The sequence below is a fragment of the Acromyrmex echinatior genome, chromosome 10 (assembly GCF_024713525.1).
Source record: "Acromyrmex echinatior isolate Ae372 chromosome 10, ASM2471352v2, whole genome shotgun sequence".
Classification (NCBI taxonomy): Eukaryota; Metazoa; Arthropoda; class Insecta; order Hymenoptera; family Formicidae; genus Acromyrmex; species Acromyrmex echinatior.
The window spans coordinates 4,126,865-4,150,526 of NC_141861.1; the positions used below are offsets into that span (position 1 = coordinate 4,126,865).

General features: G+C 30.3%; 1 protein-coding gene and 1 long non-coding RNA gene across 2 annotated transcripts in view; one reads left to right on the forward strand and one right to left on the reverse strand.

Annotated features, from left to right (window-relative positions):
- Positions 1 to 212: 212 nt before the first annotated feature.
- LOC147908231 (uncharacterized) lies at positions 213 to 11,910 on the reverse strand. The gene is made up of 3 exons (XR_015546311.1): positions 8,808 to 11,910; positions 2,177 to 2,261; positions 213 to 2,063 (listed from the first exon to the last, which is right to left on the reverse strand). It is a non-coding gene; the product is annotated as an uncharacterized LOC147908231 (long non-coding RNA).
- Positions 3,322 to 23,662, forward strand: part of mAChR-B (muscarinic acetylcholine receptor) — a 43,077-nt gene continuing 22,736 nt past the window's right edge. Inside the window, exons 1-2 of the mRNA XM_087410135.1 lie at positions 3,322 to 4,209; positions 23,176 to 23,352. Coding sequence (XP_087266261.1) covers positions 23,255 to 23,352 — 98 coding nt within the window. The 5' untranslated portion in view covers positions 3,322 to 4,209; positions 23,176 to 23,254. The remainder of the gene's footprint in view (positions 4,210 to 23,175; positions 23,353 to 23,662) is intronic.

Genomic DNA, 23,662 nt, shown 5'->3' on the forward strand with positions numbered 1-23,662 from the left:
TATATGCACAAGAGATGTACTGATAAATTGAATTTTAATACAAGTTTTTAATATATATTTTAGTATTGTTTTATTTGTTTCAGTATTTAATTTACTTGTTGTATTAAAATAATTCACCCTTTCTGTGTATTAAAATTTTATAAAAATATAAATAAAAATTAAAGTATTATTAATTTATATGTTACATGAGTTGTATGTACATTGTATTTTTGTATGTAATCTGGATTATCTATATTTTCATTAAAACCAAAGCCATATACGCATTTTGCATCTATACCATGCCTGTTATGTTTTTATTCGTGAGTTAATAATTTTTCCAGTCTGATTAAGCATTAAAGCTTTAATATTGATTTAATATTAATTTTGTCATTTCGCAATCGCGAAAGTTACAACGGAGCTATTGCTGATGTTAAGCGGAGTTAAGCACGGCTATACGAATGACTTCCTTATATCTTTATCAGTGTTGTAGAAAGAAAAGGGGATCGTTCTTTAAATGACCAGGGTGGTCTTTGTGTCATACAAGTAAATATTAGCAGAGGATGATGAGAACCCCTCCGCTTGCTTTATCTTACTTTCTCCTTCCTCTTTTCATCGACGACAAGCCCGCGGTCCTCTTTGCTCTCTCTCCAACAGATCTGTTCATTCCGGCGCGACGTCATTCTGGAGGCTTTTACCTGTCCTCTTCAAACCGACCGGATCTCACCGAAAATTCACTCTGATATTACCCTCTATTCAAGTATGAACTCATGTCGGTATCTTTTCTTCCGTGTGGTAGACAACGCTGATCAAAAACTATATAGGCACTTGTGACTTTAACTGTAAACTACGTTTGGCAAAAATTTATTAACATTAAAACATTTAAACAAATTTTTAATTAAATTTTAATTTTTATTGGATTAATATTAAATGTTATATGTTTTTTTTTAATGTATGGGTATTTTGTTGGCACGTTCCAAGACGCTAATAGCATTAAGGTTGTCTATGTTGCTTGTGCTGTTTTGCTCAATAAGGTGCATGAAACATGCCTAGCCTGTCCCCACAGACACACCTGTCTCACTAGAAGCGTTTGATGAAGATCGTGTGCGATTGAGTACTGCGATCCAAAATTAACCCCAATGCACGGAAAGTACAGAATATAGCGTAATGACGTCAGGAACGACGTAGGTTCCGTAATGCGGTTCCTCGTTTCGTAGATCGAATAAAAGCTCGCTTTAATGTGAGCACTAACACGTTTATTGTTCATGCAGTCATCCAAGGACGATTCGATTTAGCCGTATAAATAAATGCTTTTGATGCTGTATGTATGTATGTGTAAGAATAATTTTTTACATTGTATGAATGTGAAAATGATACGTACATCCACATATATATAATTACATAGAATATGTATGTATATACATGTAAAGATATTTATTGTATACATATTTGTGAAGTGCTTATAATTTTGAGATACTCATAAAAATCACACAATTAATTATTTCCTTTTCTATCTACTTTACTCGATTGTATTTTCTCTTAGAGAGTACACATTTCAAAAAAGTCCGGGAAAGATTCTAAACACAAGTAAATGACGTGATTTGACAGTTGTAATGCCTTGCTTTGTTTTTTATCTTAACAAGTATTTTAGTGTTCATAACATAATAATATTTCATTTGTTACTGCGTATAATGGGTTTAATTTTGGGCAAAGATCTGTTGTGCATCAATGTCAAAGCAAAGGATTAAGGACACGTTAAGCTTTATGTGCAGTGATTACTAGATATAACTATTAATAATATATGACGTTACACAATACAATTGTTATATTATTAAAAGTCATTAATAAGGATATCCAGATATTAATTAGAGAATATAACAGATAGACAAAGCGCTAAATTTTGATTGATCTGTTTTAATGATAGTTCCCAACACCTTACCTGATCGCTAGTTCGCTCTCGATCTTCTGCTCTGTATTCGTGAAGTTGACTCCAGCCGCTCATCTATAACATAAGTTCCCTAATGCAAACTTGCCTTTGACAAACTATGAAGTGTCAATGGATTAGCGAACGACGAATACGCCGCAAACTGCAAGAAATATAAATTTGTGCAACAAAGTAAGGTTATTTGAGGTTATCGCACCCGTTTTAATAAAAAAACTTGCTTATAATACTCGGTAATAGTTTCATAACAAAACTTACAAATTGCTGTTGCCCAATGATTTTCACACTTTTGTTCTGCGATGAATAATATTCGTGGAAGACTTTATATCTGCGTTACCGCGCTCTACAACAAATTAAGTTAAATTTAAGAAGATGATATGTCATTTTGAATTAAAAAAAAATTTATTCGCCCAAAGATATATTATAGAAATTAAATTACGTTTAGCTATGTATTTATTTATCTCAGATAAATTTTAAGATAAAAATTGTAAATAAATTTGTATTTTTATGAATATTACAATTGTTGCAGAAATCTCTATTTTTTAATCTTCTTCACTATAGATTTTATTTTGTATTATTATCTAATATCTAAATGAGAGAAATAAGAGATATTTTAAGACATAAATGTATAAAATATTATTACAATGTATCCAAGACAAAAATATTTTGAAATAAATAATTAATATAATCAATACATATCTTTCTTTTATATTTGTTGCTGTGAATCTTGGCAAACCTCGAGTTGATTTACAAATAGTTTTAAAATACGTATGTATTATTGTATTTTTGTATTTGTCTTGTATTTTTGTCTTCTTGTATTTTCAATCATATCTATTGATTCATTATGTATTACGGCAAAAAATAGCAATGTAACTGAACTTTCTGTCGTAATATGAAACAAATTTGCAACAACGTAACGTTCTGATCGTTTGAAATGACATAATGCGGATAATCGAACGTTAGCATAATATGAATATAATAGATATAATCCCGGGCAAATCTCTCGTCAGGGTAATATTAATAACATTATGCAAAACTTATAAACCTAATAATAGATCTGCTGCAAGAAATGAAATTTGTACCATTTTCAAATTGCATCTGATTGCCGCAGGGCGTACACATGTTTTCGTATTCTGCAATATCTGCGAGTATTGAATTCATTATGATTATAATATGCTTCAAATGTCACTCGCTCAGATTGCGCGACTTCGTCGCGATCAGTAGTAGCGTCATTAATCGAAGTGCTTCATCGACGCCGAGAGTCGTCAATGATTATGAGAAAAAATAGGTGAATTGATAACGACTCTATGAGAAACGAAGGGAAATTCATCCCTCTATACACTGAAAAGTACCGACCACTCCTGCGCAAGCGTGTATCGGAACGGGGGTTGACGACGGTGCACGGCGTCGCGACGCACACCGGCGCTCACTTGAATCCTCGCCGCGTGTTCGTCGGGCGATTCGCCTTGAAAGACCGTGTCCGAGAAAGGAGACGTGAGAAAAGAAGTTCGGCTGGCTCGCGGCACAAATACATCAACCGTAGATCGATGCTACGTGCAAAATCTATGCCATCTCGACGATCAATCGAGATACGTGATCTGCTACTCCTTTTTTTTTTGTTAAATCTCGATCGTCCGCACGTATCTCGTGCAAATACGTAATGCCGCGCGAGAGTGCCAAAGGGAGCGAGTGAAAAAAGGGACAGACGTGATCAGACGCAATCGGAAAACGACACGTGATGACCAGAGGAACATCGCGCGCGAAAATGCCTCGGTGGATTGTGTCCGAGTGTCCGGTGATTTAACGTCCTCGACAAGGCTATCTCCTCAAGTTTCGTACCCCGTTGGACACCCAACGAGCCGAGCTTATCGCCAAGGACGATCGAGAGCTATTGTTGAACGCAGATTATGATCTAGAACGATCAAATTGATTAGACACGGTGATCTTCTGCGACAGCGATCGGAGACGATCCGGATATACATGTTAAGGCCGTTCAAAGGACGCTCAAGGGTAGTGTCGACGTTTATGGAATTTTTGGCTGAACCTCGAGTGCCGATTGACTTTTACCGAATCATCGATGTACCAACGCCGTGAAGCGATCTACGACCACCGGTCGTCACGCTGTGAGGTGATAGTCGTCGCGTGCCGATCGGAAAACTTGGCGCCGACGCGTATACGGAAGATGGAAGTAAGAACTCGCGTTCGTGCGTCCGCGTGGAGCACTAAGGGTTGAAGTTTCGGAGTTCCGGTGGCCTACTTCGGCTCTGTCCTCCGGACGGAGGGCGCACGAGGTGAGGCTATCACTTGCTTACTTGTTGCCGTGCTTTTCGATAGGATATCCGATCATGTCGATTACGCAAAGAGGTTTTGGATCTGCACGTCGAGCTTTTATCGTCAGACACGAAGCGAGCGTCAGGCGTGATTATTTAATAGAAGAGATAGAGCTCAACTCAACTTCTTTAATTCTTTTTGATATAATTAAAAATACAAGCTTATTCTGGAATTTCCATCGTACGTTATTTTTAGATAAAAGATTTAGCAAAATTAAGCGTTTCTAATTCAAGCGTGAAATAAACTACTGTAATTTCCTTTCCTAGCTTTTTATCGTAAAGCTTTTTATCTCAATTTCATAGTCATCGCGCGCCCAAAGACAAGTCATCGAATATTATTTTATTGCGAGTACTTTTTTATATCTGTATATCTGTTTCAATATATGGATAAATATGAAAGTATTATTCAGTCGAGAATAATTAATGATTGAAATTAAATTATTTTTACTTTATTTTAACTAGATACATATTACACGCCATGTAATAGCATGAGAGATAATAAAACGTAAACATTTTTAACAATTGTTTAAAATGCACGCAAGAGAATATTTGTTAAATATATATTGCTAATATATATATATTTTTTATTTAAATTATATATATATATATATATATATATATATATAAAATAGTCCAAAGTTTAATACATCTTACGTCTAACCGATATTATTCGCAATTGAGTTTTCAGTTCGCCGCACATTTTGCAGTTCGTCGCGTTGTTACGCTTTATATTTTGTTCGTATTGCATGTCATGACATAAAATATAAATAGGCTACCGATATACTGTGACAGCGACGTTATAATCGGGTCCACCTTACAACGAAACATGCAATATAAGAAATACATTTCGTGCATTCGCAAAAACATTTTAGGTATTCCAAACAGCATCATACTTGCTAAGTATTTTTATTGAAACATCTAAAAAATTTAAAAAAATCTAAATACAATTCATAGAGTATACATATTTATACATTTCAATTTTTTACTTTTTTATTTAAATTTTTCTGCTATTTGAACCTTTATCATATTATCCAATTTAGTCCCGTTTGAAATCAATTAAACGTTTATTATATTTGCTCAATTTAATTTGTATCGCATCCAGTATCGATGCGAGAAGAGAATCTAGTGGTCGTATCTACCACTAGATGTATAGTGAAGGTGCGACGGATCACGGTTATAGATGGTTTTTAAACCATCTACAAGAGTTACAGTCTCACGCGATCGTAGCAACTGCCGATGTAAACGAACTTTAGATCGCTTTATTCTGCTCGGCCAGGCGGCATCGAGGTCGTGATTGACAGGTCGAGCGAGTTTCGAGCGGAAAAAAAGAGAATCTCTGACAAAATATGGCTGTCACGATTGTCCTGTGAAGAGGCGTATTATCGGATCTGTTTTTTTTACTTTCCCGCTTTTTTATTCGATGCGATGGATGGCCATGACCTACGATCGACTAATCGTTAGGTCCGACGAAACGCGATAGTAATCTACACAATGTGTTGTGCCATTCGATTGTCGTATATCGTTCGTCACTGCTTACGCGAAGTCATTTCAAGAACGAAGTATAATATGATTTATATCTACTAGCCTTTTATTAACACTATCCACATTACTGTCAGATTGAATGAAGTTTTATTTATATCGTAGATTTATTACGTAAGAGTAAAATAGTAATAAAAGTAAGCTTGAGTAAAATATATAGAATAGTAAAATAACAATCAAAAAAAATTTAAGTGAGACTCCCATTTTTTGGCAAATTATTAATACGTTAATTTAATAAACTTAATGCTTATAATTATATTTATAAATAATAAATATGTAATTATAAATTTGTGTTAGGTTCTTTTTCTTTTTTAGATATACATTTCTTAATTTATTTCATCAGCAAATATTAATGAAAGATACTTGTATGAGAGATTATTGGAGAATGATTGTGATTGTGAAGGATTCTTGTTAGCGTGTCCTTTGCTTGCCTTTGGTAGGACGGATCGATAAATATCGATTAGTTTATACTTTGTGGATACATAACCACCTACACCTACATATTTTCTTGTCATGGCCATTCGCATGATGAATATTCGTATCAGCCCGAGAAGAGCTTTTTAGATAATACAATGGAATTATTAATCAGTAACGTTGCATTCAATAAATAAAAAATAAAGCGAGAGTACATATTATATAAAAATTTAAAATATTATTTTATATCATTTTTATTTTTAAATGTTACTTGTTTTTTCCAGTATTTGTACATCATTCAAAACAGAAAGCTTTTAAGTTAATTTAATTTAACGTTAATAATAATTTTTTTCTAATTGAAAAAATTTGTCACATACACAATGAAAGTAATGAAACACGCAAGATAATTTAATATTTGCGCTTGTAATACTTTTCAACACCGTCTTTAATATTACTGAAAACTGTGTCAGCTGAAGTTTACTTGGTATTGCTGGAAACACGTAATACTTAAATCTTTTCCGAGGTCATGGGTCTTGAAATTACGAGAGATTAATGCGCGAAATGTGCAGATTTTTTTCTTTAAACTAAGATGATAACTTAATTTATCTTTAATTTACTTTAAGCGCGGCTCCATTTTTCTAGTAAAAATTCCGCGTCAAAATCATTTGATTGCATTTGACAGTAAAGCTGCTATGCAGTTTTATTGCAAGAACCATTATAATGTTTAAAATTTGATGAGTATATAAATCGCGAAATTTGTTAAGAACAAAGTGTTCACATTTCTGAAAATATTCGCATACATTTGCATATGAAAGTGATCCGATAAAATCTATTTCGGCTTGTCTCATTGATGACTCTATGTATTAAATATTCGAACGTGATGCTGAAAGTTTTCGTGCGTGTTATCTGATGCACGTATAATTTCTGGTAACGACATGGTATTTTATATGCAATATTTAGTCATTTAAAAAATAAAATATGTACATTTGTATAAAATATCAAGATCTAGATGTATGCACTAAAGTAGAATAAAATTGTATTTTGTATAAAAACAATTTTACAATGATTATTAAAGACTATTCCGGCATTTTATAAAGCGAGATTAAAACGATATGAATAAAATATCTACACGAACTTGCAAAATAATTTTAATTAAATTTTATCTTAAAATAGAAATTCAATTTCATTTGTGATTGCCAGAAATTCGAAAAATGTTAAATTTCTTGAAAACACGGGCAATTGTCAAGTTTTAAAATCTCCCATTTAAAATTGATCGTAAAATCAATATCTACAATGAGGAGGGAATGTTTTAAGTATCTTGTATATTCATCAGTAAATACCATTGCATTTATTGCGTGAATTATATACGCGGCATTCTCATCCCCGTTCCACCACTTAAACGCGAATCATGCACTATGAAAACCGTCGGTCGGTGCGAATTCATTTAAATGCCGTATTTAATTCCACATGCCGTATCATAACTATCCCGGCAATAAACATTACACCGGAGATTCACAGCCATGAACTCGGGTTTGATTCCAAATGAATATTTCTTACGGGCTGCAGCGCGTATTTGCAGAACGGCTGCCGATGTTGTTAACGCGTCGCATGAGTGAAATATTAAAACGTTATTTGCGCTTCAGTTTAATCAGACTTCGCACTGACAGGGTTGTTAATATTACATGTGACGGATAACTGGCGGTTTAAATATTTATCGATACATTGCGGTACAAAGTGCTCGTAGTACCGTGAGAAATACAGGGGTAAGTGTCTTTGCGCGGAAATATGTAAGCATGACGAGCAACCGTGAACTGCTAATTTTGTGAGTTTTATGTTTAACGTGGCGTACTTCCTATATGAGATGAAGGTGCTGAATAAATTCTTCGTGGTTCAACTTTAAGCCACAAAATTGCTTGTATTAAACAACAATGTAGTTAGTAATAGTATCTCGTCCTCTTTCTCTCTCTGTTAGATGTGTATTTAACTTATTATCGCTAAATAATAGACTATATACGTCATTTTGTTTTCATGAAATAAATATGTATACATATATATATATATATATATATTCTGTATTTTAAAGTAATGCATAAAATTATTAATCCATATTTATAGAAATCTTTAATTTCTTTAAACAATATAATTTTCATTTTTATTCAAGATAATTATACCACTTAAAAAGTACATAATCTTTTTGCAGAAACTTACTCATTTAGCCTGCAAAATGAGTGCATTAGAAAGAATTAGTTGAGTATTAATATATGAAGGAACATCAATATTTTTTCATAACTGATATGTTATTATAATACTGCTTTCCACTCCTCACATTTAAAAGAATCTTTTTATGACGTATATAGTATATGTATAAGTCTGAATATTTGATTACCAATAATCGCAATGTAAATGGAGAAAAGAGAAAAGAGAAAAAAGAATTAAAAATTATTATTCGAACTATCGCTTACTCTGAATATTAAGGTTTGAATATATATCTAACCAGTTATCTACACATATTTCCATGGACATTCAATGTTCGGTTCAATCGAATTTCGTTGAATTACTGGGATAACGGATGTGGAACGTAAGGGGGTACAAAAATCGATGTATACCGGTAAAAGTTTCCGTGTCTCGGCAACGGTTTCTGCGGCTCTCGAACGAGAGAAAACGAGGCATCCAACGAGAAGCAAGCGAGCCAATTTGACCGACGTCGAAACGTAATTACGAGCAACTTCTGCGGCTCCATCGGGCGCATCGCAACCGAATTCGTTTCGCGCGCACACATTTGCCGTGAGAAAAATCGAAGAAAATAATTACGATTACCTCGATATACCGGGCGTGCGGCGCGACGGGGCACATTTCGCGAACTGGCCGATAACGAGCACGAGAAGCGCCGGCACACGCCATCCTTCGTGAATCGCGTTTATAACCCAATACGGGAAAAGCGCGTCACGAATAGACTTGGGAATAACAAGTACGGGACGTGTTCTGAAAAGAAAGAATGTTATGAGTAGTCTCATAAAAATAATGTTTGTAATATCCGTAGGAGACATTCCGCACACGTTTATCTTATCCATGTAAATCGAAAAAGCTGTATTTTAAATTGCAAATGTAAATAGTAATCGTTATTTTTAAAAAATATGCTATTTTAGATAAATTATCTCATTCTATGTTGAAACAGAAAAGTGAATAAATGGCGTTTTTCAAATAATCTCTGCGTGGATTAAAATATGGATATGCAGTTGCAAATGTTAATGCTTAAAATGCTATGAAAAATTCAAGTTATATTATAATAAAAATTTGTGCTTCGAATTTTGAGATAAAAAAACAATATTATATTGACTAGTTAAAAAATTAAATTGGAAAGAGTTTATTATTTTAGATTCCATTATGAATTATAAAAAAAAGAATAAAGTAAAATTTTTATATATCTTTATTAATTACTTTACTTATATTTACTAATTTTAATATATTATAGAATTACAGAAAAACACTAAGTATCGCATATCAAATTAAGTTTTTCGCGTTTAGATCAATTACACAGAATTATAAAAAATTTACATCATCGAACAAATATTTGGCAAATGGTAAGTTTTTTCATTAATAGCACTATAGTGAGCATAGATGAATGAACTATATATGTTTTTCATCGTCTTTTGCGGCACGTTCACGAAACATGCACGATGATAGTTGCCTAATTGTAAAATATTTTTTTTCCTTTTAAACACGATACGACTGAATTTTTTTAGACACTTAAGATTTACATGTTATATCGCAGATGGATATTGGCTTCTTTTCTTGATGCACAAAAGTTATGTGAGCACAGAAATAATGTGATCTGCGTAGCACATTACATTGATCGTGGATGTCATTATGCCATGAGTGATGTCGAAAAGTTGCTTCTGTGCAACTTGGATTTAGAGGAATACGAAACTACTACTTCCTTATAAGTTTCCGTATCGTCGTGCAAATTGTAAATCGATAGTTTTGACTTTGAACTCTGATTCTTTTTAGTATAGTTGATAATAGCTTACGCGCATGCATATTATAAGTCCATCATATATCTACGCGTTTTGTTAGAAACATCGTCGATACTGATTTATGGTTAGTTTGAGGAGAGAGAATTTATGTAATCAGTATCACAACCTCGTATCCTTTGACTTCAAAGCGACGGAATATTATGGTGTACCATGATATTCTTGATATATACTGTGTCGGTTATTGAGTCCCCAAGAACCATAAAGTTTCTGTCATTCACGCTTATTTCTCTTTTTTATTAATTGCAATAATTAATGCAAAGTTTTGCTATCGTTATCTAATCGCAAATTTATCTTAACTTTTCATAGCAATAGTTTTTAAATTGGTTTAACAATCAAAACTAAAATGCATATTTAAAAATTATTAAATAAGTCTGATATAAAAAAATGTAAGTAAAATATATATACTGAAAAAAGTTTCATATTTCGAAATATAAACCGTTTGTTCAAAAAATTTCATTAAGCGAGTATCACCATGCATTGTTCTCGAACGTGCCGTGAATGATAACGATGTGAAACGTAGTACTATCGATAGAAAGGCTTTCCATTTGCTAAGGATTTGTTAACCGTTTAATCGTATAGATTTTTCGTAGTCACATTTTGATTAGAGATCAACCGAGAGTGTACTCGGTTGATTGTAAAAAGGGAAATTCCTTGATGTAAAATCTGTTCATTACAATATTGTACAAGTATGGAATTCGTTAAACTATAAAATTTTAACTATAACATTTTTTTGTAATAGTAATAAATTTATCGCCGCATTAATAGAAAGTAATACAAGTAAAAAATTAGCATTTTTGAGATAATGAAAAAAAAAATTTAAGATTTCCTAAAGACTAGCAGATATAAAAAAAAAACAATATATTTATAACTCTCTTAATTTACCGATAGAGAACAAAAGTATTCCCCTTGTGTTTTGATCAAATTCACAATGATTGTGAAGAAAACAGACATTTTTTTTAAGTTAAATACCGTAAAGCAATGTTGTCGGTGTTTAAATAGTTATAGAAAAACTGTCCTATTTGGAGTTATGCCACTTTTTCTTGAAAAAAGAGTATATTTTAATTAATTTTATTTATGGAAATACGTCTTCAAGTTGGAGATTATTTTGTATTTTTTAAGAAAGAAAATGTTTAAACTAAGCTTGTTTGCAAACCTCAAATTGAGAGTGATGTGAGACTTCTCTCCAAATATTAGTAAATTATTTTTGAAATATAACATGAAATATAACAGGAAAAATATCACTTTGATAAGGAATGAAATTTACTCTATATTAGAGTAGCGCTATGTGGATTTTTTAAAAACTCATAATATAGTTTCAAAAAATACATTATAATTAAAAGTATAACATGGAAAGAACGTAAAGTTATGTATGTTCACTGTTAATTAAAACATTTCAATTCAGAATTTAAAAAATACCGTAATAAAAAGTTGCTAGTTTTGTGAGATGTATCACTTTTCTATCAACGTGGCGACATATACTATGAGATAGTTATTGAATTTCAAGTTATTAAACTTTGTTTTAAATAATAAATAGTAAAATTATTAATAAATAAACTATGAAAAATAAAAAAATATTTTATATATATATTAAATACATTAATTATATTAATTTCAAGATCTAATGTATATGTACATATCTATATAATCTGATCTAATCTATCTCTTTTAAAATAATAGATCTTTATATATATATATATATATATATATATATATATATATATATGCGTGCGTGCGTGTGTGTGCGTGTGTGTGTGTGTGTGTGTGTGTGTGTGTGTGTGTGTGTGTGTAAGGTATTATTTATCATGTATGCGCGTAGCAGTGGAGTTTATGATTACTTTGAAATTATATTGAAAATAGAAATATATATAAATTATAGTAATGTCCAGAATAATGAAAAAAAAATTTTTGCTTGCATACAAAATAGTTATAAATTATTAATTCTATAAATAATTAGTAGTACGAACAAAAAAGAATTAATAAGTTACTCACTTCATAGTTGCTCCGTCATCGCTTGATATCTCCGAAATTTTCTCTTCATTTGTCCGTTGTATATATATATATATATATAACACAGCATTCACGAACATAATAATAATTGTACGAATGTATTAATTACTAGACTAAAATGATAAAATAACATTTTGCACTTTCGATATTCACACGCGATGACATTTTGAATTTTCGATAATTACACGCGATAGATACTTTATTATATAGAGGAAGAATAAAACGGCTCTACTCTGACAATCGTAAATCTCATAAATTAATATAACAAATAAAATTTCAAACAGTGAAAAATTTTAATAAGTCACAAATAACGTACGAATGATGAAAATAACAAGTAATGTTATAAATAATTTTGTAATTAGAAATACATTTAAATTTAAACATTCTATTAAGGATGTCATGTCGTTTGTGTAAATAAAATAATAATTTATTATTCTCTCACTTCCTGTCATATCGAATCCAGCATAAATGAATTAAATTAATGGCACGAAATACTAGCTTCATTAAATACTCAATATATTTACAATTATTAATTGCAGAAATTAATTAATCGTATCAACTACTTGTAATTAATTGTTTGTAGAAAATAATCGCATACCAAAACAATCAAGGCTGCATATCATTGAGTCTAATCTTTGACAAAATATTAAAAGTAATCTGAAATAATTGCTCTTATTAAATATTCTACTTCATGCATTTTTAATTAATTTTTAAAACACGATCAATACAACATGGCTTTTCATCACTCAAATGACTCAATTCCACAATTCGTACATTATTCTGCGTTATTATTTTTAAAATATACTATAATTAAATTACATTTAGAATGAAAGTTTAAAGTATAGGATATATTTGAGTTCAAGCATTGAAGAGACAATTATCGCCCGAATGAAATAATGATGATTCATATGTAGATGATTTATAATTCTCGCTCGTCACATAATTTTGTCATTTCTTCAAAGGAATAAATTGCGTAAAATATTTACTTCAAGAGAGCAGTCGTTGCGCTCCAATAAGTTTTTAAGAATTTTTAATCCCGCCAGATAATTTATTGTAATAATTGCAAAGTATCACGATATTTTAAGTATTTGTGCAAGTATGTTTCGAAGGAAAATAAGATGATACAGAGTGACTCATGTCATTACCTAGTTGCTCGAGTTTCGACGCAGGAATGATTGCGTCGCGATTTTATTTACCATAAAAAATACTAAGGCGTACGATTGAGAGAGTATTTTAGAATACATTATTGGAAATACATTATTGAATCTTAATTGTCGAGAGACTTTACTCTGTTTAATGTGTAATATACATATGTATATATTATTAATAGCAAATTGTTTAACTATTACATAAAAATTATTTAATTTTTCTTACTTAATGATTATTTAAATAATTAAATTAATTACTTTATTTTCAAAAACTGTTAAATTTATTATTTGAAGAATACAGATTATCGTTGTTTTATTCAAAAAGTAATTTTTAAAATCTAAGTTTTAAAAATCTGTTGGATGTCTATTGATCAAATTCAGCACGTAAATAATTGTTCTCGTTCCTCAAAAAAAGAAGCTTTAAAACCTATTAAAATATACATCCATATATGAGTTTTTCTCTCAAGAATCGATTATCGGATTGAGAGGAAAAAAATTTAGACTATTCTTCATTCAAATCATGATTGCAAATATAATGTAAAGAATATGAAATTGATTCCCAAGATATTTATTAAATTATATCATAAAACAGTTAAGCAGAAATGTGATTGTAAATACGGGCATAAGAATCACATCTTATGTATTGAAAAAATACATGAAATTACATCTTATGTATTGAAGAAATACAATAATGAAATATCGTTTCATGGAACTGACAATTAATTATTTATATAATATTATGTTATACAAACAAAATAGCAGAACAACTTGCATATTATTACAATCATGCGTAATATCATTTTTATTTTTTCCACAGCGAATGAAAAGCGAACTGGCCAATTAGTAGAATTGTTTCAGAAATTACATGAAAACGCGGTTATCTGTGAACAAATTATAAAATGTTTCAACCGTTTGTGTGAAGTGGCCAAGACATACGATAATTGTTCACATAATTAATTCTGTTGCGAACACCTACGTTGAAGTACGACATTCTGAATGATAGAAATATAGTGTGTGGTTGGCCAGTTCAAACGCACGCAGTTCCGCAAAACGATTTCGGACCGATTAACTAGCGGATTCGTGCTTGCCCCGCATTGTCTACGATGAGCGAGAGCTAGAAATGTCGAATTAACGGTGCGCGTGGTCGAGATACTGTTAGTTTAGCTATACTATCGTATTTGCTTGATTTCCACTGGCCCATGTAACATCCAGAGAAATCCAATACCGGTAATGTTAAAACGTGTAAATACATGTAACATGAATCTGCGAATGGCAGCGAAACTGATTTGCAAGTACAACTATGAATTAACGCAATGCTTTTATCATAAGGTAAATGACATTGCGTTCGTTTATTCGATCTGCATGTTGCATAATCATTACACGATTTGTCGAAACTATTATCATTGCGTCACGAAGCAGTAATGTGAAAATTTCGTGATATATATATATATATATATATATATATATATATATATTTGTATGAGTTATATACATTTGTGAGATACATAAAGGTATGAATTATATATAAAGTATATTTTTTATTATAAAAATTAAATTTTTAATTTGTTCTAAATTAAGTTAAATCTTTAATTTAATCAAGAGGATTTAATTATTATCGCAGAAACAAATAGAAATAGAAAAATATAAAAAAGTTTTTCTTTAAAATATGTATTTAAAGCATTTATGTATTAAATAAATATTAAAGTACTTTTACATGCAAATATAACAAAGAAAATAGTAAAGGAAAACATCGCAAATTATATCAAAGTAATAATGTTAAAAGAACCTGATCGTAATATGTATCTATTTATTTATTCAACTCGATGTAAAAGAATTGAAGAAAATAATAAAAGTTTTTATGAGAATTCAAGAGCTCTTCGAGAGAAATATAAGAATAAAGTAAGAGAAAAAATATCTTAAAAAGAATATTTCTTGGAAGGAAGAATATTGCGTAGAAAACCTAAAGATTATGATATTGCGGAAACAGTCACCTAATCTCTAATAATCAAATTTCATTTATAAACGACATGTTTAGCTCAACATGCCAATTACTAAAATAGACACCCGATTGATTGATCGAAATACGCGGATATATGTGTCGACATTGTTCTTGATCATCCAGCTCAGCTATATGAGCCGCTTGAAGAGTGTTTGGACTGCGAATTCTATCGAGTTCAAGTGAGTTGAAACCATTTCCTCGTTCGTTGATATCATTTCACAAGTTCCCCTCAGAAAAGCATTTCGCCGAGAAAATGATTCTCTCTCTCTTTATTAATCCTTCGTTGGATATTGGATTGTGTAAATATGTATAATATATTCTTATCAATCTGATTGATTTATATCTGCATTTATATCTGCAATTATATGAAGTACGATCTATATTATCGCTTCTCTCATATAAACATTTTGATCAATTTGGTATTTAATTTAATTCGATTAATAGATTGTGTTGAAATTTCTACAGATTTCCACAACTTTTCTTCAACCTTTGATATTAAATATTTCGTTATTGTATAATGTAATTAAAATAACCAGTTAGTGATTATAATCAAATGATTATAATAATTTTATATAATATAATAAGATTATTATAATTAAAAAAATATTTGTTTCTCGATATTAATCATGTATAGAGTTTTCAAAAAATAAAAAAGAGATTTCTTCAAAAATCTGTATTGCAATAATCTGTATTGTATAATGAAGTATATAAATTAACTTTTCGGTCAAATGAATCGTTTAATAAAATGTAATATAGTCTAATAAGTTTTATATTACATATCTAAAATAAATTAGTAAAACGTAATATTTTTAAATTTTTCTTTTAAGGATAAAAAAAAGATATATATAAATAGATATAATTTTAACCGTGCAAGCAACCGTGAGGTTTCATCTCCTGAGATGGATATTCAATCAGTCGAGCTAGGAGCATCAACTTCCTTCGTTGGATCTAAATAGAAAGCTCCGGTTTTATAGAGACAAATTATTTACAAGTTGGAGAAGCTTAGACTTACGTGCGAAGATGATTCATCGTCGGAAATCTACATCAGTCGAGTCTAAAATTGTTGATTAGTGAGTACCGTCCCACTAGTCGACAATTAACTTCCTCAACAGTCGCCACGATGACATTACGAACACCTGTATGTCCTCATGTACATCCTATTTCACATTGATCGGCGATTTCCCATGCGATATCCGTTCAGTGCACTTAATCATGTACCTTGTTGGATAATGTCCGAGATAAAACTGTACGGATCGTCTCACATTTAGCGTGCAACATGTTTCGTTTATGCTCTCTTTGATTGGTCTGAGCTTGATTTTATCTTATAATTAGTTAAAATGTCAGGACAGACTTTTATTTGTGTTTTCGATGTTATTACAGATATATTTGCAAATTTTGCCAAGCTTGAGTTGAATTGAGAATGAGATTTTACTGTGTTTGCATCTCTGAAACTAACTTCCTATGACAATTGCACTTCTTAATCATTTATGATTCAAAACTATTGATCTTCCACAAAGAGAAACAAAGCAATTCACGTATTAAAGAAAAGTCAATTCGAAAGGAAAGTCAATTCTACCAAAGAGATACGTACAGATGTCTTGAAAGATTTAATGCAACCTGTATATGTTTTATTATCGACTTCCATTATCTATAAGAATTTTACCGATAAAATTGTGTACTGAATGATATAATTGTTTTGCACGGAAGATTGCATTGCAAGATTCAATCTCTTCTATGCTGAAAATGCAATTCCGTTTATGATTTTTCTTAAAACTTTTACAAGCTAATTGTGAGATAAAATAGTTAAACGAATTGAGCTTTTATAAAAAGTCTTTGAAACATTGTTCTGCTATTAAGATTAGGAAATTAAGATATTTGATTATTATTATCAAATTATGATTTCTGTTATTTCTATTATTGAATTATTTTTTTTACGGTAATCAAACACATAAAAGAAGAATTTCTTATATATAATAAGACTTATTTTTCAGATAAAGATTCTGCTGCCTTAAGGAATAGTTATCGCTGCAAATAATTGTGTGCTAAAATATGCTAAGATGTATTTTGCTGAACGTGTTTTCTCAATAAAATAATATCGTTATGATGGAATGACATCAACTTGTTACTGTCGCGAACTTTTGCTGAAGCAAATGGTTGCTTATTAACGTGACGAAGTAGCTGCGCTTTCAAGTAATATTGTATTGTACTTTCAGCAAATAATGTTAAAATAAATTACTCAAATATTCAATCTACCATATATAATTAAAATACAAAAACAAAAAGATCAATACTTCAACGATATTTAAAAATCTTATTTATTTTTCGTAAAAAAAATTTATCAATATAAACTATAAGAAAGTATAAAAAGAATTAAATTGCAATTTACATAAATTTAACTTATATAATACAAAAGTAAAAAATAAAAATAAATCGTTATTCTTTATTCAATCTCAAATAGACTTTACTTCGGAATGATCGAGAGTCGCTTGTTAAGAGAAACTTAGAAAAAGAATGTAGGTAGAATCTTTTGTTATGAAAAGATCGATGCTGGATGAAAAGATGAAAGGAAATACGAAGAATCTGAAACTCTTTATAATACGCTGTTACGTGATGTTTTATATGTTCATGTAGTACTTTTTGATGTATATGCATTACGAGGATTTTTAATGTATATATCTGATATGAATCGTTAACCAATCACGCTTAACTAGAGTTCGCTGACTAAAATTGATTAGTAAACTATTTCACATGAGCGGTAGCTTCATATTTTTCGACGCCTGATGAATTATTCGCGAGAATACATCGCATGATGAATCATGCTACATTTTTTATTTCTCCACAGTGTAGGCCGGATACACGAAACAAATAAATGAGTGTTAATTGGACTGTATCAATAAAAATGATTGATGGCACTGTCTAAATTTCTGCGTAAATCAAAAGGTATATAAATTAATAGCTCGAAGAAAAGATCTTCTCAAGAAGAAAAATAAAATAAAAATATCTTTTAACTATTATTATTTTACAAAAATTAATAATTTATTAAAAGTTCTTATTGGAATATGTGACTGCATATTACATATTTATTATTATATTAAATTATTTCTTATTTATAGAATTACAAGTTTGTATAATTTATTACTGTATAGTTATAATTATTACTTATTTTAATCAAAAATAATCTTATCAAAATAGTCAATAATCTTATGTATATTTATATTTATTTATATCTATATTTTTTATAATACATTTGTCAAAATATATATAAATTTTTTTTTAAATAAAAAACAATAAGGAATTTCGCAATTAAGTCTACAATGAAGAATGAAGTAATACAGCAAACATTTGAATGATAATGCTTTACTATTATATTGAAAAAATGACAAAAGAGAAATGTAATACTACAGTTTTAATTCATAAAAAGCTTCGATTTTAACCTAGATGGCTTAGCTCCAAAACTGTTATTTTGAGTTATTATAAGTAAGCACTCTACATCAATTCATTGTCTTTCATATAACATAAATTTAAAGTTTATTTTTATTAATATTTATTATCTATTTTTATTAATATTAATATTAAAAGTGGTTAAAAATTTTATTATAAAAATAAATGATTTGAAATACATATGAAATTGTTTTATGATTCTAATGTGTGAATATATCCTATCATAATTAAAAACTTTTGTTTACTATGCAATGCAAGTTTTTCATTATAGATGTAAGTCACAAGTTTGTTTCTTGTACTTCCAAGTTGTCGATTGCTTTTTGAAGATAAATATGAAGGTGTTGTTTACATTTAGAAATCGTTCCCTTTAATAGTCAACAAAACGTATTTAAAGTTTATTAAACGACATTTGATCAAAGACTATTTGCATAAATATTAATTGCAACATCACACGCTTTTCTTCTGATTGAAGTATCCAATAATTTCTTTTTACATTTTATTATGAAGCATTCGGCAGCAGAGTAGGACATGTCGCGATTTGCTCGTCCCATTTTTATTATTTTCTGTTTCGTGCACCACATATTTCCTAGCTGACTATTGCGTGTGCAAATTATTTCACCGCAAATCTGACGAAGAGAAACCAGCGAAATCTACGTGGTTGGAAAAAATGTGGGTATATCGCTGATTCCCATCCGAGCGAATGAATGCGCGTCTCGCGGGCGATAAGCGCGGGAAACAGGATTGACGTAAAAGTTTTGCGATATTTTTCTCCGTGTAAATCGCGGGGTAAATGAGGTATAAGGAGTAGGCGGAAACAAAACGGTCGCGTTGTAAGATGAAAGAAAGGGAAGCTGCTGGGATTGCATAAATTTGTAGACTGATAAAGCTTGAAGTATCTCGTCTTGTTATATTCGTCCTCGTCCAAATTTATCCCCACACATTCTAGGAGAACAAGCATTCAAGGCAAGATAGAAATCCAGAAATGAGAATGATAAAATCACAATCGATTTCTTCATTCTAAAGAGCGATGTAATTTAGAATTTCGTTAAAAAAAAATATTTTGTGATAATACAACGTGTTTGAAATCTAATTTGTAAGTCTAATGATAACTCGCTCAATAAATGTATATATTCATCGTATTAAATCAGATTTATTAAAATTTATTCATTGCGTATTTACTTTTTCTTTATTTTAATTTGTTTTCTTTATTTTTATACGCAAAATTATTTATCAAAATTAGACTTTTTATTTAATATATCCATTTTATTAATGTTTAATAAAAATAGTATCTATAAAGATTATTTTGTTAGACAGTTTACAGATTATATTAATTTAAATTATATTAGTACATTCATAAAGTGGAGTAATTATTTAAATAGTGTATGGTGAAAGTTATTTTCATGTGCTTCCTACTACCGAATCGTAGTAATTTTACTCAAGAGAGTGATTAAGCACGCTTTCTACATCTTGATTTGAAATTAGTGAACGAGCAAGTATGATCTGTGCGATTTCCATGTCAGGTACAAATGGCTGACAGTGTCGTCTTCTGAAAAATGTGCTTTGCGCACGCAATCCTTTAATTATTTTAACCATCTGGGATCTAGAGAGATACAGATTGCATTAAGGTTATATCTATATATAAATTTGGGATATATTATGTTTGCGAATAAGAGCTTTTGTCCACAAATTGTGATATGTTATTATTTTAACATAACATCTTCCTTTTTTTCACTTTGTAATATTGTAACAATTATAACTTTACAGTTTAAGTTTAAATAATAAATTGTGTTACTATTACTATTGCGTGATGCTAATTAAAAAGTTATGATGCATTTATTTTCCCCTAAAGCAGAAGAGAAATCTGATATTCTTGAATAATGTAATAACAGTCGATGCTAATTGGGGTCTCGTTAAGGGACAAAGAAAAATCCTTTTCTTTTATACAGTTGCATTGAATTCGTTCTAATCAATTCCGTTTATGAATTATACTTTCTCTATTTTCAGCATTGTTAATGGTTCATTGTAATGTAAATTAGTAAGTAAAAATGCCAAGTAAACATTTCATTATTTTATATTGTACAGAATCTAATTTTCTTTTACAATTTTTTCCTAAATAGAATAAAGACTTTTTATTGCAAGACAGTAAAGTGCATTTTATTAAAAGATAGTGAGTATTTTTAAAACGTTTCAGTTTATCGTCATTGAATCGTTGAGAGATAATGGTATCGTCATGCAGTCGTGTTATAGTACATTGGAAATGAAGAAAATAATGTGCTGAAAGAAGCGTTGTCAATCTGATAAATATCGCGTGTCACTACTGCACTCATAAATATATATTAAGTTGCACTGTAATGTATACTTCTTTGAATTGCGTTAGTATATGGAAAATATGTTATCGATCGTATTTATAAATAAATGCATTATATTTTGTTGGAATAGAAAATCGGGAGATAATGAACCATATAGCAGCAATGCGGTATATTATTTCACCTTTAATTAAATAACGGGATAGTGAAGAAGGGAATTACCATGTATGAAATGTATAATTGCAATGGCAGTGCTCTTTGACGAAAACCATGCACGGTCAATTTCACCAACATATTACGGTGCGAGCGTATTAAATATTATACGCCTACGTGTGTTTGATCTTTCAATTAAAATTAATTTGATCATCATATGCAATAGTCTACCATGTAAATGATAGATATTTATAGAGTATATGACGTATGTATTGTATATATTATTATTGTACATTATATTTAATTTAATATTTAGCTAATTGAACATCGCGTTCTATTGGAAAAATTTTTTTATTATGAACGTAGCTTCAGCGCAGTAATATAAATTATATTCTTTCTCGTAAACATCTCGTTTCAATATGTATTGATATGTATTATATAATAGCACGATTTTTATGGGCTTTGAAATACAATAAAAGATGTAAAACAAATAAAATCATAATATTTTGTTATTATTATTATCATCGAAATCCTAATCAATTTGTCGCAAAAATAAAATTAAATATCTCTAAACGCATATAAAATTTTATTATATCAGCATAGTTATTGTTTTGTCATCATTTATATTAAAAATATTATTTTAAAATATGCTATACACATATGCAAGTATTAAAAACATTTAAAATGGATTCGTAAGAAAACGTGTTTGAAGTAGTGAAAATCGCATTTTTGGTCAGACGAGATTTCAAGTAGAACAAACAATTCCCTGGCGGTGTGGCGGTTCGTTTGTCGAGGTCAAATGTTTTTAACTCTAGATTTATGTGTAAAAAAAAAACGCTTCATAAATTCGCTAAAAGGAGGAAAAAAAGAATACAAATATAAAAAGATTATTGCAATAATGGTCGCTGCTTAAGAAATGTATTACAACATTGTAATATCATTAACGTTATTTTAGTGCGATGCATGATAATATTGGCGTACTATTGACGTCGGAATGCTATTGATCGAGTACAAGGCATGACTGGTAGAAATTAAATTTCTTATGTGGAATCTTAATATGCATATATGTATCACAGAAAGCAGTAATTTAGAATGAGATTTTACATAGCGATGATCGGGTCAACCTGCATAACGACGTCTGCGCGTGCACAATAATATGAGTTCGCAATTGAAGAAAATCATACGCTTCGCGTTATAATTTATTATACAGATAAACAACTAATAATTAATTTTCTCAAGAACCGTTGCAGCGCAATTATATGAAAATAAAATATACGCGCGCAAATTATGTCAGCTTTTCTTTCTTTCTCTCTTTTTCTTCCTCTTCAGTTATACGCAAGCAATTAAACGACAAATATTGTTCCCTATTCATAGCATTTATACAACTGGCATTGTACATATACGTATTCTGTAATGGCCACATTTTCTAGAACATAATCATAAATATAAAACATGGAGTTCGCCGTGCTACACGCAAAGGGAGGTTTTTTTGCGTTTTATTTGCTTGACCTTGACTATACTATCACAGTTATTTGCAAAAAGATATTTATTATCGACAGTAATACTTCGATAAATCTTAAGTCGTGCTTAAACATGCGATATAATATTGCTTGCAATGATAACGATTTTAATCGTTTTACATGCTATAATATAAAAGGTTTGTTTCTTACTTTTCGTATACCTAGCCATAAAGTCTACTTTACTTAATCTACTTTAAGAAAAAGATTTATAAGACATGAATAAATAAAAAGAGAATTTATTTCCAGATTTAATAATAAATTTCATAAATTTTAGTATTAAAACTTAAAAACATGTAAGCTTAAAAGAAAATGTTTTCACGAATATCCGAATACTTAATGTATCTTTACTTTATTACGATCTTTCAGGATGTCCGAAAGATGACTAGGTACTGAGGAGGAGAAGGCGCAGTAGCTTTGAAGGTTGCTGCCGCCTCGGTTTGGTGGAATGGAGATGAACGGCACCGAAAGCAGCCTGAATGGCACCGAGGTCAATCGCACTTCCGCACCGATCTTCACCATCGGCACAGATTTCATCACGCAATGGTAAGAGCGCGGATCTTTTATTCAGAACGGACAGATTGGTACATAACCGCGGAAACGACCATGTGCGAAACTATAAATGGAATATGACTTTCCACATGCGAGGTAGTCCTTTGGGTTTTTACAAATTTTAGCATATAGACAACAGGCTGCATAGTTACAATTTCTATTTCATACAGCCATCACATCACTGATGCGCAGACGTTAGATTAGATCTGCGTGTATTAATATAATTGTAATGTAGCAAAATACAGATTGCTTGAATTAAAAATTTCCATAAAATATTGAATTTTAACTACGACACAGCACAATC